General features: G+C 38.3%; 3 protein-coding genes across 5 annotated transcripts in view; 2 read left to right on the top strand and 1 right to left on the bottom strand.

Moving 5' to 3' along the window:
- LOC135586770 (uncharacterized) overlaps positions 1-7,169 on the bottom strand; it is a 9,597-nt gene extending 2,428 nt beyond the window's left edge. Inside the window, exons 1-5 of one of the 3 annotated variants that reach the window (XM_065175149.1) lie at positions 7,055-7,169; positions 6,454-6,938; positions 5,569-5,671; positions 2,570-2,687; positions 178-266 (exon numbers count right to left, since the gene is read on the bottom strand). In XM_065175149.1, the coding sequence (XP_065031221.1) occupies positions 178-266; positions 2,570-2,687; positions 5,569-5,671; positions 6,454-6,788 (645 nt within the window). In that variant the 5' untranslated portion in view covers positions 6,789-6,938; positions 7,055-7,169. Of the gene's footprint in view, positions 1-177; positions 267-2,569; positions 2,688-5,568; positions 5,672-6,453 lie in introns of all 3 variants that reach the window. The other 2 variants (XM_065175143.1, XM_065175158.1) reach the window with 2 other exon arrangements.
- Positions 7,170-19,974: 12,805 nt separating this feature from the next.
- On the top strand, positions 19,975-22,838 carry LOC135653295 (cytokinin dehydrogenase 3-like). Its single transcript, XM_065175125.1, has 5 exons — positions 19,975-21,258; positions 21,342-21,469; positions 21,564-21,809; positions 21,894-22,156; positions 22,226-22,838. Exons 1-5 carry the CDS (start codon positions 20,676-20,678, stop codon positions 22,557-22,559), a joined length of 1,554 nt encoding a protein of 517 aa, XP_065031197.1. The 5' UTR covers positions 19,975-20,675; the 3' UTR covers positions 22,560-22,838.
- A 300-nt stretch (positions 22,839-23,138) lies between these two features.
- LOC103990551 (uncharacterized) lies at positions 23,139-24,029 on the top strand. Its single transcript, XM_009409773.3, has one exon. It carries the CDS (start codon positions 23,230-23,232, stop codon positions 23,794-23,796), a length of 567 nt encoding a protein of 188 aa, XP_009408048.2. The 5' UTR covers positions 23,139-23,229; the 3' UTR covers positions 23,797-24,029.
- The last annotated feature ends 15 nt before the right edge of the window (positions 24,030-24,044 follow it).

The following is a 24,044-nucleotide window of genomic DNA, read 5'->3' as shown; positions in this document are numbered from 1 at the left end:
TAAGAACCAGATCAAAGAAAAACAGTGTCACTTAATAGGCTATAGGAGAAAAATCATTCAGCTTATTTCTTCTGGAAACAAGTACTAGAGATTTTCTTAAGCATTAAACACAAACAAAATGGTAAATTATGCAGGGAAGGAGGAAAAGAATAATATAGAGTGAAATTCACTACCAACCTTATTCATTTCAAAGTTAGCCATAATCAGGTTGAGAAGTTTAACATTCTCAGCTAGGCAACGCTGAGTTTCACTTTCTGTTGGATAGGCTGTTGAGAAACATATATTAAAAGATCAGAAAAAAAAGATAAAAATCAACACAGAAGAAATTAGAATACACTTCCTTGACATCTTAAATTTATCTGATGATGCATCTTAACAAATTAGATAATGCACAAAGTACAAATAATATATGCACAATTTCAACTAACATGTTAAGAGTTTCCCACTTGGAGAACTACAAGTATAATTTGCTTGACTACCTATTAGAATCACATTTTAGAAAAATAACTTAGTCATCATTTCTTGATAATAACATAATTGTAATGTTTGTAACAAAACAAACTTCTGCTTAGCAGATTGCAGGTATGATCAACAGCTTGTAAATTCTTTAGTCAAGAATTTGCACAAAATTCACACAATTATGTTGGTATAAAACTCTCATCTATAATTAAATTATTTATCTTCACATTGGATCTGTCAAAGGTTTGTTCTGCCCTTCATCTACCTAATGCAACCATCCCTTCTCCAGGCCTGAGCCTGGGTAACAAACAGAATTAACAATATCATGCACAGCCAGACTGTTTGCTAGGTCTTATTGTTGTTGTTATTGCTTTTGTTGTTGAATTTGGTCTATGGTATTGCAGCCATGTTCACAAGTCATAAAAAGTTACTAAATGCCTTACATTAAAACATTGAGAATGTCATCTTTCTTTATCAAGATATGTTCTATTTCTTGTCACAAGATCCAAAAAAAATGCGGAAATTACGCAGATTTTCCTAATGGAGCAAAAAGAGAAGCCAATTTAATATAATCTTTTATCTCAAAAAATAACAGCTAAAACCATTTCCACAACAGCATTGGAGAAGAATTTTGTGCCAATATAATGACCATTTGAATCCTTGTAAATGTAACAAAATTTTGATAAGTTATCAATATGCCTTTATATGTGGGTTTTAGACAAAAAGAGTGCATCCACTTACTTTGTTGATGTTATGAAATATACCTATACACACACATATATGCATCCAGTTACTGTAGTCACTAGTGTTAAAACCATAGTAGTAAGGTTCCTATAAGAATAAGTCTACATCAAGAATCAACATTAAACCCTTATCTTTTTAAATTGGTAATGGATAGAGAAACTTTCTAATCATATGCAGGATAGACCTCATTAATATATTTTATTTGTCAATGATATAATTTTAATTGATGAAAATTTAAATGGAATTTATTTTAAACTTAAATTATGGAAAAAAAATCTTTGAAACTAAAGCTTTTAAATTAATGAGTAAGATTGAATATATGAGATGAATTTTAAATAATATCAGGAGTAGAACCGAGTATTTGTTAAGTTGAATAGAAAAAAAAAAAAGTTCCAATAAGTTTTAAGTTCTTCTGATTAATTACTTAACAAGATGGAGAGAATTTGACACTATGACAACAATGTACTATTCCTTTCAATAACAACTAGGTGATTTCATCCGTAAGATGGGGGGAGTGGTAGGAGCATAATTTTGGATTTTTATGCTAAAAGATGGCAACTACTAGTAAAACAAGGGACTGATCCCCCTTTCCTTAAGGACCCAATATCAATTACCTCTAAAATGATATTTAAGTCAATATTGTTTTCCTTTTATGCAAACATGTACACACATCAAAATTCCATGCATTGTCTGGAGCCTCTTTCTAAACTCCAAGAGAGATTTAACTTTAGCAAAAGCTCTCATAATAAACTGGTATGAGCCTCCAACTTCACACCATTGTGATTCAACATTCAACCTTGATTGTACAAACAATCCAAAGTTATAAAATCAGCTGAAGACAAACTTAGAAACTACAACTATAATAGTGGCAAAATGCATGGTGATTCTTTAAAATTGCTCACATAGGACAAATATTTCAAAACAAAAGCAACGACAAGGAAAACAAAAAGTTATCATGCAAAACTAGATGCTAAAAAGATAAAGTAACAAGATCTTCATAAGTGTGAGCAATAGAAATATGTCTAAAGCAAAACTGTTGAAGAATCTTAAAATCTCAGAGGCACAGAAATCCTGTGATATGATATTAGTATAAAAGAACACAGAATCTAACATAAATCAATTTCCATTCAGGTCATAATGGAACCACACACACACACACTCCACAGCAAGATGGAAACTTGTGACACTAGTTAAAGTGCATCATTAAAACATTAATAGGATGATGATCACTGGATTTGACATATAATGTCTATTTCTAGTATTTCATTATTTAAGAGAAACACAAAGGAAGAGATGCATTCAATCTCAAAATTATAAATATCAACAGAAAGTGCCATCGGTTGAACAAATACAAGAACCCAACAACCTTCACATGAAACTTGATTACCATGGTGCACATCAAGCATTGTCGGAGCATTGTGAGTTACATTGTCTGGTTGAACATAATTCATACTTGACACTGAAGAAGAATTCACCATCTTTTCCTGAAGAAAACCCCATATCAACATCTTAGATTCATTTGCATTAAAACATGATAAAATTCATTGGATATAACAAAAACTATAACTCCATTGTAAAAGAACACCAGTAACTTATTCGTTTTCACCGAGATTTTTTGTTTATTGGTTCTATCAAAAAGGAGTTCAACAAATGAGACTAATCTTGAAAAATGAAATTAATGCAGTTCACATATGATGCTAATCAGTAGTCTCTAGTACAAAAAGATGAAGGTGACTATTATATTGTCACTCAAATGCAATATTTGAGATCTTGATCTGGTGTCGGTTGGTTAACAACCAGATTGGTACTATAATGGCATTGATTGATGTATAGACACTTGGCACAGTCAGTGCCATCCAATTACCAACTGAACCAAGGAAAAAAATGGAAGAGCAGGATGCAGGGGAGGCCAGGATTGGTGGACAAGGAAGAGGGGCAAAGGAGGAAGAGGCAAAGGACAAGGAGGTGATGGAAGAGGAAGACGAGAAGGCAGAGGATGAGGATTGTTGGGTGGTCCCGCCTATGAATTAAGTGGTGGGATCCATGGGGGGTTAATTAAAAAACTCTAATCCTAATCTTATATGAGTTAGATGGGAGAAACCAAAAAGGTGACCGTCAGAGGGAAGGAAAGAGCTTTCCTCCAAGGAGAAAAAAAATTCGACTATTGGTTAGTGAAATTCATTCCGATTATCATAATTTTCTGATATGCTGACCTAGACACTATACTCTCTAAATTGATCGGTGTAGATCTTTAAGATTTTTTCTTCTACTTAGTTTTTCTCCTTGGTTTCTTAAAACTCATCTGAGTATCTAATTTTCATATGATATTGATGCCCTCCAGTTAATTTAGAGAGAGTGACATTATAATCCCCTTATTTTACAGTGGAATATTGATCTAGTTTGCCCGTGGTTTTTTCCCTTCATGTTGAAAGGTTTTTCCACGTAAATCTTATCTCGAGATTTGCTTAGTATTCTATCACTAATTTGATTGGCCTACACTATTAGATTATTTACAATATATTTGATTTTAAATTATATCTTGTTTGATTCACATAAAGAGGAAAAAAAAGATTATGGCGTTTGTCACTTCCGTAGATTAAAGACTCCATATCCAATCTTTTCTCAACAAGGAAGATGAGAAAGCACTAATGTGGAGAGGTGGAGGCAGCAACGATGCAACTAGGAGGAAGTGGAGAAAGAGATGGAAGAGAAGGAGACAAGCTTAAATGAAAAGAGAGAAAGAAAAAATTGGGAAAAAAAAAAGTTAAAGGAAAGATAGTTGTCAAAAAAAAAAAAGACTTTACAGTTTTATTGTTGTTGTCATCATTATCATCATTGGAACTTTCTAAATTTTAGGTGTTCAGAGACTCTATGTGCGGAATAACTAATAAAGATTTCTGTACTGCCCACCATGTACCTATTCTGTGCAGTTGGACTTCCCAAAAGAAAATAATATTTCTGAATATTTCTGGTTTAGAGATGACTTAGCTACATCTTTATTATTCTAGTGTTTGATAACTTATGTATTACATTTTCTAACTATTTTGCCTTAGGTTTTACTGAACCAAGTTTGTCAAACATGATTACACGCTGAACTAGTTTTTTCAGAAACCTTGTACATTCTGCCTTAGGGTCCTCCTCGCAATAAACCATTTACTGAAATAGATAACAGCTGACTTCTTCAGCTTGAGATGACAACTAAACCGGAAGCCTCCATCTGTGGTATGCAGCATGTTTTACACTCGACTTAACAATTTCCCATTGTTTTTCCTTAGTCCTTGCCAACAGCATGTGTCAGCGTGGTATGGAATGCCCCATGCCAATGAGGGGGCATGAAAAGAAAAATTCTTGTCTAAAATACTAACTTTAGAGAATAACTTGTTTCATCAAAAAGTTATTACAAGACACTTTTAGTAGTAAGTTGTACCACATCTTGCTTGCTCATCAGGGTGACTGGCACTAGCATGTTTCTGATGTGAGCCCAAAAGATGGGCACAACAAAATTGGTATACGATAGCGCAGAATTTCTTTGTAAGAATAATGGTCGATGACACTCTCTGAATTAAAAAGCCTATACCACATAAAAATAAAATAAAATAATATTGAACTGTCCCACCCTCTACCAAAAAAATAAAAAATAATACCACCTGATATTGGATCATATGATCCGATACAGATCCTTAATCAGACCAGCAGATAGAAGTCAATACATGTACTGGAATCCACAATTAAATGTGACTTTGCATATGACCACCGTAGAAAGCTTCAATAAGTGGCATAAAGATGAATTATTTTGCACTTTAACTTCTAAATAACTTTATGATTTCATATCACATCAGATATACCTCTCCCTCTTATGTTCAAATGAAAGCTACAGATAAACAAATTATGCATCTCAAAAAGCATTTTCTCATAACAACTGCTTTTGAGCAACACTGATACCTTATACAAGACAGATATGAATTGAAAGTTACACCTAAAACAACCTTGAATTCCCTTTCAGTTATTCTTAACTAATTATTTCTTTTATGAAGAAAAAATACCATAAATTTAACTAAGATATGTGTATGATCTCACTTTTACATAGTTTTAGAAAAAAAAATATCGGAACTGGCTACTCAAATTCATTCATGAATTTGCATCACCAAAGGTAGTAAAAAAAATCTACATATCTTTGACAAGTCCTTTGAAAATGCAAGATTTTATTTTCATGAACAATTAAATGGGAAACTAAGATAGGAAAATCAACAAGCACCGTGAGCAAAAGATGGACTAAACATCATGTAATGGCCATTCATTAAAAATATCCAGATTCCAGAAATGTACAGGATCCTTAACATATACAGGTAAACTGCGACGACTCACAGGCATCATCCAGTGGCACCTTAATGCAATGTCCCTTGCTGTCTTGTTGGGCAGCATACCTGCTATATTGATGTACTTCGTTAAGCTAGGCTTATCGGCATATCTGGACATTTGATATTAACCAATATGTCAGGCAAAAAGAGTATTAAATTAGAAAACAGTCATGATACAAGTTAAATGTCCAAGGACAGAAACACTAGCATGCTAGCAAGACAAAAGTAACAGAAATACAACATTCCATTATTTCACTTCTTGTAACATGAACCATTATTAAAGTCTCACAGAACAGCCAAGTTTGAGTCAAATATCAAATTCAAACAAGCATCAAGCATCATAAATTTGAATAGACAAGTCACCACAAACTAGAATTTCAGTATATATAATCACATCATATAAATTAAATAATAAGAGAAGGTACAATTGTTCAAACAAGAGTCCATACTGAGCCACGGAACTAGATTCAATTTTATATTAAAATAAAATCAAGAACAATTACAGAGTGACCGAAAGAATCCAGCTGCATCACACACTTCCAGCCTAAAGACATATATTGTAAAGAATAGATTTCTCTTTAGTTGTAGAGAGCAGGAATTACTCCGAGAGCATATACATCCCCAAAAGGTGAACTGTCAGGCGAGAAAAGAAATATGTGTTCACTTTATATAATTAATTAGAACTCAGGAAGAACGTAAATACTCTTCGAGACCACGCCTCAACACAAGCACTTCATCGTTATACCAATTAACAGCCGAGGTAAATCATAGAGTGCGGGAATTAATACTCCAACTAAGAGAGTATATACATTCAGAAAAGGTGAACTATAAGGCGAGAAAAGAAATATATGTTCATTTTAAATGATTAATCAAATTAGAACAACAAGCTTACTCTTCAAGACCCCGCCTCAACACAAGCACTTCATCGTTAGACCAATTAACAGCCGAGGTTGAAGCACTCTCGGGTGGGTATTCATGGTTAAGAATGGCATTTCCTGAAGAATTACCCGACTGCGGCGTCACCGGGGAGGTATTATTTAGAGTTCCGGCGTTCGCAGGCAAGAACATCCCTGCCATACTGCTACCAGAACTGCACATTCCTCGCCCCGACGGCATCCCCATTGCTCTGTTGACGGTGCCCGGCAAGCAAACTGCATCTCGATTGCTAAAAGATTGCGGAAAGCCTCCTCCATACTCAAAGTTCGTGTTATCATCTGCCTCCATCATCAAACCACCAAATCGCAGGCAACAATTTACCAATATAAATCAAGAAACCAAATGTCCAAGAAAGAAGCAGCCTTTATAAAGGCGAGAGAAAGAAGCCGGCGGAGATCTCCGTCGAGTTCGAGGTTTCAAGAACAACCGACCCCTTGAACCCTAATCAAGAAGAACAACACCAAAGATTCGTCCCAAGAAAACTCACTTTCGTTTCAGAAGATTGAGCAATAAATCAAATACCGACAAAGTAATGATTTCGAGAAGAAAGGACGTACAGGAAGGGATGAAACATGAGAGAGAAGCGGAGCAAATAGAGCAGATAGAAAGATAAGGGTGTCTCATCCAAACTCATCTTACCCAATCTGATCAATCGATTAGGATGAATCTCCCTAATATATGTTTCAAAAGATACAAGTCTACCAAAAAATTAATATTTCTTGAAATTAACAGCTAATCGACACATTCTTTTAGTTACGAAGAATGTTGTTATTTGTCTTTGGAATGAAATAAATATTAAATAGTAAACAGTATTTGACTCAAGTAATCATATATTTGTCATTTTGCTTGGTAGAAAATAAATGAAAATAATATATATTCACATATTTTAACAAAAGTATTTTTTTTTCTTCTTCTTCTTCTTCACATCGACTTATGCATTTGTCACTGCAGATATCTAAGAATTGTTGCAGGCCTCTGTCTTATTGACCTCCTCGGGCTCCGTCGGGTTCAAAAGAACGGCGCCCTTCGAGGTGTTCCTTTCCGTCGTTGTCGACGAAACGAGGCGGGGACCCGACGACTCTCGTTCTCCGTGCTCTCGTCGGGCGGCGTGGCGGACGAGACGCACGGGTCTTGATTGCTAGAGGCGCATACGAGCGGCAGCCTTCGAGGGGATCCATTCCTTCTGGACTGACTAAGCGACGCGGGGATCCGACGACTCTCCTTCTCCTTGCTCTCGTCAGGCGGCCCGGCGGGCGAGACGCACGGCTCTTGATGGCTAGAAGCGGGGATCGGGCGACTCTCGTTCTCCATGTCCTCGTTGGATGGCCCGGCGGCCGAGACACAAGGCTCTTGATTCCCTGAGGCGCCGCGCTCCGCCTCCCCAAGCTTCGGCTTCTTGGCCCGGTTCCTGTGGACGCTCCTGTCTCTGGTGCAGAACGGGCAGGTGAAGACGGCGTCCAGCTTGGGCTGCACCTTCCTGGCCCTCTTCGACGGCGTCTTGTTATGGCTGCAGAATGGGCAGGTGACGGCGGCGACCATTCCTGGCTGCACCAGCTTCGCTTCGTTCGCTGTTCCCTTCCCCATTCCGCCCTGCCGGTGCACATATTTATAGGGCTCGGGCACGAGTTCCAGTTTCCATTTATGCATCCGATGTGACCAAGAATCAATCCGGAAGACTGGAAGATGCTGACGCATCGATCTCAAAGTGGGTCAAGGCCGTGGCAATCTTCCATTTGGGGCACCCTATCTCGATCACTAGGTGGCAAAAACTGCTATATAGCGTAACCCATCTTCGATCCAAAACAGATCAAGAAATGGTAAGAAACAGGGGGAAGGCGAGAACTTGTTGACCTTCTCCCATCGGCGGTGTACTGGTCGACGGGGAGGCGGTGTAGCTCCTGCCGCAGACCCTGCACTGCTCCTCGCTCGGAAATGTGGGGGTGTGATTTGGAGCTGTGAGACGTTCGAGAAAGGAGACATCAGTTCGATACGTGTTTTTCTTTTTTAAATCTAGTATAGATTTCGTTTTAAGGCTCGTAAGATTCCGATAGCATATCGATCGTTCAATTAATTTTGATGATGGTTTCTCTATTCTTGAAATAAAATATTAGTTTTTTAATTATCTATTTAATATTTTTATACCGATAAATTTATTTTGTGAATGATATTTTAATTTTTTTATTTTTTGTTGATACCTCGAGATTTTTTTGTCTTAATTTTATTTTTTTTCTTAAAACACATACTAGTTAACTCGCTTAAATCTCATTTATTCTTATTTATATTAAACTAAATCTTGAATGAACCAAATTAAGAATAAAAAAATTAAGAATAAACTATAAAAAGTAAAGACTCATTTATATTCATATCTAATATTTTAAATTTTGTAACCTTGTCAATCATATTAAAGATGTGATCCTAAATACTGAGTTTTATCGTATTAATCCATAGTCAATTTTTTTATTAATGTTTCTTATCAATAGATTTAAATCTATTTTTTATAGCTCTCAAATATTGATATGCACTAGTTGCATATAGTAATGAAGTATTATTATTTTTATAAACATTACATTGATTCTATCTTTTTTTTTTAATCATTCATTGTATTAATTTATTTCATAGTGTTTTTGAGTCAAGTCTATGTATTTTTCAATAAACAATACTAGGTTAAGATCTAATACACTTAGTATAAACTACATATTGCATAATTTGAACCAAAGACTATAGGACACTAGAAGCATAAAAGTGTATAGAAAAAAATATTATTGTAAAATAATATTAATACTTTAAGTCTTTAAAATATGATAAATTATTGATATCATTCATATTTTACCTTTAGGTGAAATATTAATATATTTAATGTTCACTAAAAATTATTTATAGAAGACTAATACGTGAAGTAGTGTTACCATATTTGGATATATAATGTTAAATTATAATGATGTTCAAAATAGTATCATCTTTTCTTATCACATAATTATTTGAAATATATTCTCCTTTGAAATTATCCTAATTATATATGTTATTATAAACATTATTTTTTTAATATTATTTAAAATTAATTTTTTAATATAATTTTATCTATTAGTCTAGACTTTTGATTGTTACAAGATTAATATGATAATATAAAACATAGTTTAAAATATTTTATAATTAATAAAAATATTTATTATAATTCATATCACATAAGTCTATTATCGGATATCACCTTGCAATTATCAATTACATAAAATTTAAAGATATAAATTATAAATAATATTTGTTAATTTTTTATTAATACAATCTATGTAAAAATAATTTAATAATAATTAAATAATAATTATTGAACATAAATCAGCATAAAGAAAAACTCATATGACAATCGTAATCATGATGAAATAAATTTTATGACTTTATGTGAAAATAAATATCATTCTAAAATTTCAAGATATATACATGTGAATAACTATATAAATATTTAAGAATAACAATTAGAATTTAATTATCACAAACAAAAATTTTACCAATATCTCGTATGAGAAAATTATAAAAGAATCCATAATTTATATTTTTTTAATTATATAAATGGATAAATCAGTATTATTTAATTGCGCATCTCAAATTGGGCTAATTTGAATTAGGCTAAACTAATTGGTCATCCAAATTAGATCCAACAATCAACCTAATCAAATTGGGTTTCGGTCAAAATTTGATTAAAGCATGTCAAATTGGTCAATTTTATAGTAGAGGATATAAGTTAAAAATATTAAAATTTTAAAAGGTAAAATTATAATTTTATTAAGATATATATATTAAAATATTAAAAATCTTTGATTTTTGAGGAGTAAACTAAAAAAGAGGACATCGACTAGAATTAATAAATCTTAGGAGAACAAGAGTCTCTTTTTAATGGGTTAAAAAAACTCTAATCTCCTTTCCTCCTCCTTAGTGTTGTCGTTGCAACTACAGCCACTCGATCATCGCATATGGGCTAGTGAATGTCGATGTCGATCTAGAGCAACACCACTATCGTGACACCCAATAACTTAGCGAGCAACACCCAATGCAACCTAAAGAGCCCCTCATCCGTCGCTTGTGTTGCCATCCATGTGACGTTTGTCCATTGATCAATGTCTAGCTAAGCTAGCAATGAGCCAATTGCTAGCCTATGCATTGTCATTGAAAGCGACACTCAGACCTTCATGTGATGCCACGTGGATCATAACGTCCCTTGTAGCCCATTGACACTAAATCATAAACCATGATTACCACTTGCAACCTATAACCCCTTAACATTGATTACCACTGGCAACCTATAACCCCTTAATATTGTCGCCCTCCTCTGCCACATATGCAACTCCACCTGTGACTAAAGTCCTACCACCATAGCCCACGTACAAGACATCTCCTTTCTACCGCAATGTTGAGTGACCACTACGCATCATAGCATTGCCACACGCAACAATGACGCTACCAAAGGCAACTACTACCCATAGTGGCAACAGTCACGGGCGGTGCAATTTCTTCCCTTAACAATAGTCATTGCATGCAGCATTACCACCTGCGAGTTCTTCTGCCACTACCCAAAGCAATAGCTGATGGTAGCATCATCGACGTTTGCACAACCACTGTTCACGATAGGACTAGCTACCATAGTAGGCCGCCACCTTCCATAATGTTGCCACTAATAGCAAGCTACCCATGGTACAAAAGGCGAAGTACCTTACATCGCCCTCCACGGCCTTATCTACATAAGGCGAAGAACATTACATCGCTAGCGACAAGACGGACAAGTAGAAAAGCAAATTGATAACACAAAATAGATCGTTCAACCATCGTACAATCAAAATTGGATAATACTTTTTTGGAAGTGAATTGCTAATAAGCATATCTAAATACAAAATAGATCTAATATACTTTTATGATCTAAGATATTTGATTTAAAAATAACATATTATTCAAAATACCTTATGTGAAATAAATAAATTTAATGTCATTGAGAATACCTTTATTCAAAATAACAAGCTTTCGTATTAATTATAAGCATAAAATTATAATCATGCCATTATGCGAAATAAATTTAATATTAGAATCAGAAATCAAATATCCATAGATTAAAAATTAGACATATATATATTTTGATGTCATTTAGAATATCTTTGTAATTCATATAATGTAGTCTATAGTTTGATTTATAAGCAACAATATAAATTTATAAGTTAAACTAGATTCTCATTTTATTCTCTTATTATCTTTCATAAGTTTCCTATAAACAATTAAATAGGAACTAGACGGAGATGAGAATGGATTTATAATTTTATAGATGTTGCATTATCACATGTGTATAAAATACCTAGAAGATCCTGTTTATTTATAAGCAAAAATAGAACATCTAGAGTAAGTAATTAAGGATCCCACCCATTAAGGTCATCTCGTACTAAATCCTATAGACCTCCTTTTTATTGACTTATAATCATAATTAAAATTTAATAAGATATATAATACATCTTACTTAATTAAATAATATCACATAATCTAACATCTTACATTGATAATTACTTTATTAATGCTTGCCCTACCTATGTTGATGTCCATGAAATGTTCAATTATACCTATGTCTCTTTTTTTAATTAAATAATTATTAAAAAAATCAATGATTTAAATAAGTGCATTCATTCATTATTAATTAAAAATATATAAAAATCAATCTGAATGTCTATGACGATAAATAGGTTTGGATTTTTTTTCCCCAAGTGATAACACTTTGGTTGGGAGTGTGTATCAGTTTAGAAAGGTGAAGGCGTACTCAAAAGATAATAATTGGTTTGACTTTAAAGTTGATATGAGATCTTGGTATATTATCTAAAATCATAATTTTTTAGAAATTACTCTTTTGCCTACTTAAATCTATCTCAAGGTTAATGCATTCGTAGTTGAATTGCTATTCTAAATGCAAAATAGATGTTAATTCATTTAAAGACATTTCTTTCGAATCTAAATAAGCCTTTAAAATTTTGAAAGATGATTTTTTTGTGAAACTATAGGCTTCAATTGTGTAATGAATAGATCAAGGGAGTCTAATTAAAATTAGATAAAAAGTAACTTTGGTATATCAGAAGTGTCATTATTCTTTATGATTTATCTAGATTAATAGACATCATTCAAGATCAATAGAAATATCATTATTAATACTGTATGATTTTTCTTTTTATCTACTAATAGGTTAAGATCTTTTTTTGAAACATTTGGAGGTCTTTTTACAATGAGTTTGAGTAATTGATAAATTAAATTAAGGAGTTATTAATATATTAAGTAATTGAGACATTTATATGTAATTATCAATCATTACTCAATTGTGAAGACATGCACCAAATTATCAAATGTTATAATTATAGCATGATGGTCCATGCTGATATTAAGGATTCTTAACTAATGTGTAGAGATAAATGGACATCCTTGCTAGGGTTGAGAATAAGTTGGTCCCTGCTGGATTGACCATATGTCATTTTTCTTTTTATCATTTGACCCATTATGTTTTGATATGTGGCAAGTTTGGACATAATGTTATGTTTAGCGAATAATCTAGTCATGTCATTTATTATAAATATGTTTGATGGTTGGACTCAACCTCCTACTCATCATTAAATGATGTTTAATTGTTAGACTTGATTGTATAATTATTGAGGGATGCTTTATGATCAGATTCGATTATATTATTATTAAATAATGCTTACCGGAATCAATTGTATCATTGTTGAATGATGCTTCGTGGTGGTTGGACATGATTACATCATTATCGAGAGACTTCATGGTAGAATTTGATCACATCATCATTGAATGATGCTTCATGACTTAACTCGATTGCATTATTATTAGAGGACGCTATTAGGTCATGTCATTGTTAAATTATGCTTTATGATCGAACTCAATCGCATTATTATCGAGGAATCGATGGACGTTTTATGGTCTAATTCGATCGCATGATTATTATTGAACGATGTTTTATGGTCAGACTTAATCGTATCATTATTATGTGATGCTTCATGGCTATATTTGGCCATTGGAGATGTCTTATGACGAGACTCAATCACATCATTTTTAGGGGATCCATTCTATCAGATTCGACCATATCATCATTGAATGATGCTTTATAGTCGAACTTGAATATATCATTATCAAGATACTTCATAATTGGATTCGATCACATCCATATTGAATTATACTTTTAGGCTAGATTCAATTATATCATTATTAAGGAATACTTCATTTAGTTATCTTGTCGTTAAATGATGTATTATGATTGGATTTAATCATATCATTATTGGGAGGTGCTTCCTGATCATATTCAATCGTATCATCATTGAATGTTTTGACTATCCAATATGTCAAAACATTCAAATTAAACCTAGGTTGAATATCTAAGCTTATCGTATGGTATTAGAAAAATGAGCTATTCAATAAATAAACCTAGATTCAACTCCAACTCTTCTTCTTCTTATGGGAAGTAACTAGAAGATGGTGCTTCTTGGGGTGCTACTATTGAAAAAGTTTTAATTCGAATATAATACCAAAGACAATTTGTTGTAGGGTGACGGACACCTACTCTTGCCATGTGAAGTGTGCTAGTTGGGATCGGAGAATTCGGGATAGAAATATATAATGTTATTAGTTTGATCAAATGATATATAATATTTTTATATAAAATTTGAGTAATCATTAAATAATAGTGAGAAATTAATCTACAAGATGATTATTTAGCCACGAAGTGATATGTGTAGCACATATCATTCTCGATTACAATATAAGGCTAGAATACTTTTATAAAGGCTAATTAGATATCGAATCCATAAAATAATGTCATTAAACTAGAAATATATCCTTCTTCCTTATTATATCTCAATTTTGATTGGTCCTTAAAAATATGTCATTAAAATAATAGGATGCTCCATTTGTGACATCCTCCACGGAATCCTGAGCAATTCTGGAATGTCTTTAATGTATTTTTAATGTACATGTTTAATTAAATAAGTTTCTCTTATAAAAATCAACAACCATTGCATTAAGCTTCCTAAATCACGATGATCAGATCCAACGGCTATAAATAAGTAATGTTGGTCTTTCACTTCAATTTTCTCTTTGGTGCCATGTCCACTGTCAGTGCTTAGATCCTACATTATGCACCTACGGAGGATCATGTCACCATCAAACCCTCAACCATAATCCTCGATATACCACACTTAATTCTTGCTCACACATAGCAAGAATTAAATCGATACATGAAATCTTATATTATATTCCTAAAAAATAACGATGTCCTTTTTAGAGACACCACAAGTAGTGGGTTCATGCAGATTCATCCTTTTCCACTGGCTCATCTTCTACTTTCAACATAATTAGTATCACACACACTTCTTGACATAATATATAAATATAAATACAAATACATATACATACTTCCTAAAAACCAGCTGAAATAGCTTCATAAGAAAACATAGATACATTTTGATCTTTGTCATGTTCTTTGTTGGACACAATTGTAGTTGATTTGTCATGCATTTAAGTAGCAATCATCAGATTTTACAGCAACTTATAGATCAATCTAGTATCTCGAAGATCTACCAGCAACATCAACACCCAACACCTATAGGAGTACAGAATTTTGTGTTCTATTTGAAACGGAGTAAGACAGAGATATAGAAGAAGGAAGAACAAGTTCTTCCATTCCCAGATTGAGCCTCGAGAAATCAGAAACAAATTATATTACCACAATTTCTTCTTCTTCTTCTTCTTCTACTTCAGACCAACTTATGTACGTTGCCACTAGAGAAGTACAACCAAAGAAATGTAAGTAATGCATGATCCCCCAAAAGAATCAATGCAGGCCTTTGTCTCGCTGACCGCCTCGGTCTTTCTCGGGTGCACCAGTGGCCGGTTCATGCGAACGAAGCCCTTCGAGGGGTTCCTTTCCTTGGGTGCCGACGCAACGAAGGGAGGATCAGACGACTCTCGTTCTCCTTGCTGATCTCGTCGGGCGGCCTGGCGGACGAGACGCGCGGCTCTTGATTGCTACGATCGTATACGGGCGGCACCCTTCCTCGCATCCGATAAAGCGAGTCGGGGAGCAGGCGAATCTCGTTCTCCTTAATCTCGTCAGACTGCCCGGGCAACGAGACGCACGGCTCTTGATCGCCGGAGGCGCCCTCCAGCGACGCCCTTCGAAGGGATTCTTTCACTCGGCGACTCTCGTTCTCCTTGATCTCGTCGTACGGCCTGGGGGAGGAGAGACACGGCTCATGACTGCCAGAGGCGCTGGTCTCCGCCTCCCCAAGCCTCGGCTTCTTGCTCCGGTTGTGGATGACGCTTTCGTCGCGGGCGCAGAACGGGCAGGTGAAGACGGCACTCTGCCTCGACTGCACCTTCCGACCCCTCTTCGACTGCGTCACGTGACGGAGGCAGAACGGACAGGTGACGTCGGCGTCCATCTCGCGCTGCACCGGCTTCGCCTTACTCGCCGGCCTCTTCCCCATATCGCCCACTCCAGGTATTGCTCTGTATGCGGTGGCTGTGTGCACGCATATATAGGGGGTTTAGACGTGTGTTCGATTCCGATTGAGATTCCAGTTTCTATTTATAGCGCTAACAACCAATGCGGATGACCGGAGGATGGTGACGCGTTGATCTCAAAGTGCATCAACGCCATGGAAGTCGTCCATTTGGATCTGATCCGATACTTTCGAGAGGCTTATCTGATGCTCAAATATATGGGCCTGTATGTGCAGCGTTATCCATCTCCAATCTAAAACAAAGCAAGAACTGCTACGGAACAGGTCGTTGACCTCCTTGCATCGGTAGCGTGCGCCACCCGGCAGACTGGTTCGAGCCGACGCAGGTTGGTTGACTCACACTGTTCTTGGTCTGAGAGGCGTCCGGGGGTTGCGTTTTGTAGCAGCGAGTTAGTCGTTCAAGAAAGGAAACAGCAGTTCGATTCGGACTAGGTTTCAGATCCTGTGAAGATTTTGCTCGAAGGATCGGAAGATTCCAAGAAAAGATAGCATCTCGACCATCCAATGAATCTTGATGACGGCTTCTCCGTTCATGTCAGATCGAAGCCGTGGTGATAAACGATAATGGCATCAGTGTTCTTAGTAGTACAGCGCCATGCTGACGGATCAAGCGATGTAACTCTCTGTACCATGTAATGTGTTTAGAAGCCCGAAATGAAAAGATGGAGACATATACTTGAGAGCAAACATATGCATGGCAACAAGATTCATATATATTATGAGACGATGATGGGGTAAGTACGTGGGGGCAACCTTCACATGGCCATGTCTTCCAAGGAGAGCACAGATTTGTGCAAGCAAAGCAACTATTTTATGGACTGTTTCCTTGTGAAGGTGACAGGAATTGGAGTACCTTTCTGATTTGTGCAAGAACGAACACATGCGATAAGTAGAGCTGCATGCTTCACGTGGAAGCTTCGTAACGTTAAACACACAGCGAGGATGCTTGGCTTGGATTCGATTGATTGCAGCAACATTAACTGCAAGATGATATCAGAGAGAAGTTTTTGTGTTGTAGAACATGCAAAGACTAAATGTGTTGTTCTTTAGCGAGAGGGTGAAGAAGACGGCAATAAAAGTGGGAAGGGGCAAGTCTGGACAACTAAGCATGGCATAAGATATCAGCCGAGGATCCAAAGAAGCCAACAGAGCAACACAGTGAGAGGATAGCGGCTATTCTTTTTCTGTAGAAGATGGGGTATGGTTTGCTTCGCTGGACGAAATGATCCCTGTTCGAGGAACTGTTCCAGGAGAGCTCATGCAACTCTCTCTCTCTCTCTCTCTCTCTCTTGTGATTAAAGAAGCTGAAGGTGGGTTAATCTTCCACAAGTTTTTAGTGTGCTTCCCTCCCAAGGGGGGTTGATGATGATGATATATGATGAAAATAAGTATGATAAATTTGACTTCTGTCTCACATGTAGAGTAAGAAACTAATAATCTAGCTCATCATTGCAGCAAGGATGAGAGAGAGAGAGAGAGAGAGAGAGAGATTGTAGAAAAGTATGTACCGGAGATGCTTAAGCGACATGAGAGAACAGGCAAGCTGATGAAGGAACCAAAGAACAACTCCTTTTCTCATTCATGTGCGAGGGATACTTAGGGGCCCACGCGGGTCCCGCATTTCCTGAGCACCTGTGCATCGCCAGCTAGGACGGGCAGTGAATTTGAGATTGCTTAATGAATGGAGATCGAAGGAGCCCAAATGCAATCATAAATGTTCATCATCATCAAAGACAAGAAATAAACTACGGAAAAGTCTTAATGCCAACATCAAATTAGTTCTATTGTTGTATATGGACACACACAGCATTTCGTTCTCGATCCAGCTTGGTTCATTATTTCCAAGCTAAGCTTGGAACATAAAAGTCTACTTCGGAGAAATGCCTCATCGAACCTGGAAGAACAACCAGCAGAGTTGCTGCTCCTCCTTGTCCTGAGATCATCCTAATATATTCATATATGGGTCCAACAGATCATCCCAAAATCTTTGGGTGAGCCACTTGTCCTAAGGTTGTCGGAAACATAAATCTAATGCATCTTTTGGAAGTAATATTATTGTAGGAAATTGAGGATCTTAAATCTACAAGCAGTGTTTCGAGTTTGATCTATGAACAAGATTGATATCTTTTGACTTGTCTTGGTGATGAAGTGACAAGAAATAAAGGAGTGAGCGAGCATCAAAAGCTACTGCCATATCATCTACTCGTTCCTGTGGTTCTTGAGTAACAAACAATGACTGATGTGATCTATTTGATGGTACCTCAAATCTTGCTTGAATTGACATTAAGCATGAGTCACAAGATGACAGCAATGGACCATTCTTAGGTTTCTGTCACTCTCCCCTGTTGATGCTTGATAGTCAGTAGGCAACAATTATCAATGGCCACTCATGTCACGTACCTTTGATGCTATGATCTTATGAAATGGCAAATCCATACATCAAAAGGAGGGTTGGGTCTATTGTGAAAGGAAAAGCAAAATTTTGATCAGGATTAAATTATTGGAAGAAGAAAAAGGAAATCAAGATCTGTTTCTTCTTTCTGAAGTTAAAACAAAATCAAGGAGGTGTCCCTGGGAACAGCATCACATAGTTAACAAGAACATGGAGATGTTTTGCTGGTCGAAGCAGTGAGTACAGAGGACCACCACCTTCATTAAGATTCAGAATTCGATGTATTCAGTGGCCCAACACAAAAAGGTTCAGTAAAATTGATAGAAGAGAAGTTGTGGAAGACATCGACTGCTCTTTATGAACAGATCATATCAAGATGAGATGTTCATCATCTCTTCTCGAGAAAGGGAAGAGTGCCATTAGTCTATGGAAGTTGGTTTTGGAAGAAAGAAATTGGTGTTTTCGCTACCTCTGATATAAGCTTAATTTCTCTGTCTCTGGACTTGTTTCCCAAAATGTTTTTGTTTTCCATAGTGTTTTGATTAATTACTTCTATTTTGTTTGAGGGAAAAAAAAAATACTGTGGGCTAATCATTTGATTTCCAAATTAATTCTCAATGAAAATGTCTAAGCAAAATAGGTTTCAATAGACTTTCTCCATTTTCTTCTATATTCATTCCACCAAGCCACTACAATAAAATTGGATGATGGTTCTGTTGAAAGAAGATTGACTCAAGATTTTAAGCATACAAAATATGAGGTTTATCCAAGGTTTAGGTGAACCTATTGGCAAGATATGGTTTTCTTGTAAGCCTAAAGAATGCTTGCTGAGGTGCTATGCAGCAAGTCTGTAGTTGTCATTACTGTTTTATGCATTGCTTTTATATTCTTCAAACACTAAAAAACACTTGTTGCAAGATCCTAAATCTTTTCTTGAGAGAGACACAATCAAATATAATTCCTGCAAGCATGGTTAGCTACCACACCTTCCACTCCAAGAATTGTTTCTGAAATTGAAGAGCCAAATACAGAATCATCATTTTAAACAGCTGAAGTAAAACAGTATGACAGGAGGATCTACCAAATTTTGAGCATAGAAATGATGGTAACAGCACCGGAATATGAAACCACTGCATGCAATCAAAGAAGAAGAAGAAGAAGAAGGTTGGCACTTTCCAACTGTAAAAAGCTCTCAGATTCCTACCACACAAACCGTGGACATCCTCTAGGGTGGGTGGTGGCCAATCATCGTCACTAGGGCTGGGGACCCTGCCACAGTCCTACTCAGTACAGTACACTGCAAAAGATTTGGTTATCCATGTCACTCTTAAGTGATCTCGGTCAACAGTAACAGAAGGAATCAGAGACTCTCAATGGTGCACTTTCAAGTCTCATCATCACTCACAGTGGTGACAGCACTGCACCCACACATTGGTTATTAGAGGCAGCCAGCACACTCAAACAGTGCAGGTGGATGAGATCAAGGGAAAGAATGACTTGAGGGGGGGGGGAGGGGCTCTTCATTATTATTGCAGGATAAGGAGAGGAGGATGCCAAGAGGGGGAAAAAGAACCCAAAAAAAAGGGTGTTGAGGTTAGGAAATATGAGGTGAAGAGTCTCACATGTATCCTTCTCTTGCTGGATTTGTGGCCCCATTGGATTCTGAACTATCTTCCCCCACAGCAGTCATATAAATGCAAATGCCCCCAACAGAAAGAGTGTCGTAAGATCTATCCTCATATCTCTTTCACTGACAAAGCTGTTTGCTTCTTGTCTTCCTTCTCCTGATCCATGTTTTACTGTGGACCTCTTTTAATTCCCTATTCTCATTGTTTGTAGGAGGCACAGAATTTAGTGTTCTCCTTTAATCATACCTCACAGCCACCTGATTGCATCTCGTTCCCTACTTAATAACCTTAATTTTGTGCCACTTCTTTTTCTCACTTCTCTCCAGTTATCCAGGTCATTTCTGTCTAGATATATACAAACTATCCTCTACCATAGTTCCCAGTTCAAGGTTGCGCCTTCTTTCTTGTGAGAGCTATCTTCATAAGAACCTCCAGTAGAATGCCTATGAAGAAGAAAGGCTGATGAGATGTTCTGCTCTGATGGATGTTTTCTTATTGCTATTCCAACTGCCAACCCAGCTTGGTGAAGTATATTGAGTCTCTTCTTCTCCGCTTGTTGCTTCCTTGACCCAATGAGAATATAGAAGTCATCATTTCAGTTGATTAGTTCTTCCTCTCCATGGAGTTGGCTCTGTTCTGCACCAAGGTCAATATCCTTATCCTCGTTCTGGCTCTCTGTTCTCCATGCAAGTTCATCCAGAGTCCCATGGACTTTGGCTCCTCAGACTTCCTCCACACCAGAAACACAGCAGCATCCTTGGACTTCGGGAGACTCGTCTTCAACTCTCCCTCTGCAGTCCTGAAGCCCCGATCCCCCAAGGACATCTCACTCCTCCTCACCTTCCTCTCTGCTTCCTCCTTCGGCGAAGTCACAGTTGCAGCGAGAGGAGCTGGACACTCCATCCATGGCCAAGCCCAAGCTCTTGATGGAATCGTCATCGAGATGGATTCTATCCCCTCTGACATATACATCCACAAAAAGGGAGATGATGAAGCCGGCTTCTCTCATGCCGATATCAGTGGTGGTGCTCTCTGGATCGAGCTTTTAGAGGAGAGCTTGAAGGTTGGGCTGGCTCCAAGGTCTTGGACCGATTACCTTTATCTCAGCATTGGTGGGACTCTCTCCCATGGTGGTGTCAGTGGCCAAACCTTCAAATATGGACCTCAGATCAGCAATGTCCTTCAACTAGATGTGGTAACAGGTAATTCGGATCGAAGAAAGCAACGGTTCTCTTTTTCTTCTCTTCTTCTGATGTGGTTGACTGACACGCTTGGATTCTAACAGGCAAGGGAGAACTGATGACATGCTCACCCACCAAAAACTCGGAGCTTTTCTATGCAGTTCTTGGCGGGTTAGGCCAGTTTGGCATCATAACAAGAGCAAGGATCCTTCTCCAAGATGCTCCACAGAAAGTAATTTAGAGAAGTTGTCAGTGTTCCCTTTTGCATGTCATCAACCAAGGTACTGATTCTGCTTTTGGAATATGGCTTCTTCTGTCACGACCAGGTGAGATGGGCCAGAGCCTTTTACGATGACTTCGACACCTTCACCAGAGACCAAGAGTTGCTGCTCTCCATGCCGGACTTGGTGGACTATCTCGAGGGGTTCATAGTTCCAAACCAGCTGTCCCTCCTTGGCACCTCCATTGCCTTCCCGGCTCACCTGGGCTTCGTGCCCGAGTTCCATAAGGTCTACTACTGCATCGAGTTTGCTGTCCATGACTTCCAAGCGAAAGGCACCAACGCAGAACAAGTCAGTGGAGCCCCGATAAACCCACTGCCGTAATAATCCAAAGCAAGATTATATGAGCTCTTACCGGTGGTATTCCTGTTTCAGGTTGTGGAGAAGATAACGAAGCAGATGAGCCACATCCCATCCCTCATGTACAGTGTGGAGGTGTCCTACTTCGATTTCCTCAACAGGGTGAGGATAGAGGAGATGAGCCTGAGGAGTAGAGGACTCTGGGAAGTTCCCCACCCTTGGCTCAATATGTTTGTGCCCAGGTCTGGGATCAAGGACTTCAAAGACCTGTTGCTGGAGAACATCTCACCGGAAGAATTCGAGGGCCCTATCCTCGTCTACCCACTTTTAAGAGACAAGTAAGGAAAGAACTCCTTTTCTGATGCCTGAAGCTTTGATTCGAACTGACACCGCTGTGCTAAGTTTAGGTGGGACGCCAACACATCAGCTGTGCTGCCCGATGCGCCGGCCGAGCAGGTGGTGTACATTGTGGGGGTGCTGCGGTCCGCCACTCCAGCCAGTTGCCCCGCCCGGTGCCTCGACGACATCCTCCGCCGCAACCGCCGCATAGTAGAGGCGGCCTCCGCCCCGCGAATCGGCGCAAAGCAGTACCTCCCACGCCACCCGTCCCCGCTCCATTGGCCTGATCACTTCGGGCGGCGGTGGAACCGGTTCGCGGCCCGCAAAAGCCTGTTCGACCCCCTCAGCCTCCTGGCTCCTGGCCAAGGCATCTTCACCAGAACACACGCTTCCACAGTATAGTATCAGATATCATCGGGACACAGTTTCAAATATGAATCGAGAGGAGGGGAGAAGAAGCATGCACTCTGTTCCATGATCCTCTGCTCTTTCCTTTTTCTTTCCAATATTAAATATGAAGATGTTGTTAGAACAATTACTTAAAATATTAAATATTTCTAAAATACCCAAAAAAATATATATATATTAATCAAAGTGGATTCTAAAATAAGATAATTCAAAAGGGTATTATCATTGTTCTAAAGATCGAGATTGTGTATCCTTATGTATGTCATTATCTATTACACTCCTCAATATAACTGGGCCGGCCTATGGGCCAAATTTGTCTAACCTAAAACGGCCCATAATCCAAATCGAGTGAAGGTTCGGCCCGGTCCGGTCGGACCTACCTTGCCGTCAGAATGCCGCCACAAGACGAAAGAAACCAAACAAGTGAAAGCAAGTATTTATAGGGCATTTATTATCCTTACCCATTTACTGTTACACGACGACGTATCTGGCTTGTTATTAGAGAAGATAACGGGCTCCATCTGTAAAAGCATCACTTCTTCCGATAGATATGAAGGTGTGTCTACGGGTAAGGCGTTGGGGCCGGAGATGAAAGTTTCGGATAAATAATGGAGTTGTCGTGGTCTCTCCTCTTTCGGTCGTTCAGGATTCCTCTGCCCTCGCGATGGCCTCCTCCTCCGTCGCCGCTCTCTTCCTTGGCGTCATCCTTGCCCTCCTCTGCGCCTCCTCCTACGCCCGTCCCGGCGGCCCCTTCCACCCTTGCAACACCCTCTCCATCACCTACACCTTCTCCTCCTCCTCCTCTGCCACCGCGGCCGTTCCACACCGCGCCTACCGATTCGTCTCCATCTACCGCATCATCACCCCGTTCTCCTCCTCCTCCTCCGCCTCCGCCAACGCCTTCGACGACCGCCGCCCGTTGCTCATCCGACGGCCCGGCTTGCCCCGCCGCGAGGTCGCGGAACCCGCCGCCCTCGGGTTCAGTTCGCTCCACGAGCGCGCCAAGGACATCCTCGTCGTCGTCGTCGGCCTTCTATTCGGCGTCGGCTGCGGCGCCCTCACCGCCGCCACCATGTACCTCGTCTGGTCCCTCGTCGCCAACCGCAACGAGGTCTACGGATCCGACGGAGAGGGGGGGGATTACGACGTGGAGAGCCCCAAGAAGGCGGGATACGTCAAGATCCCATCGGCCGAACCTGCCCCGGCCAAAGAAGGGTACGAGGGGAATTAGGGTTTAGTCGGATGCAAGAATTGATTCGTGTAGTTCATACATTGCCTCGAGACTCACGTAATGGTTGCTGGTACGTAATGTTCCTTGGACTTGCTTTGGAAGCTGTGTATTGTCCTGTAATAAGAGAGATAGGAGGTAGATTGTTGTGTTTATGCTTTGGAATTGTCGAGAATTTGCTTCTTTGATATATGAATTGGCTGCGATAGGAAGGAAACTTCCTTCGCTTGATGTCACTTCTTTAATGTACT

This window comes from Musa acuminata, chromosome BXJ1-4 (assembly GCF_036884655.1).
Source record: "Musa acuminata AAA Group cultivar baxijiao chromosome BXJ1-4, Cavendish_Baxijiao_AAA, whole genome shotgun sequence".
Taxonomy (NCBI): Eukaryota; Viridiplantae; Streptophyta; class Magnoliopsida; order Zingiberales; family Musaceae; genus Musa; species Musa acuminata.
The sequence above is the reverse complement of the archived record's forward strand: the minus strand, read 5'-3'. Positions and strand labels throughout refer to the sequence as shown.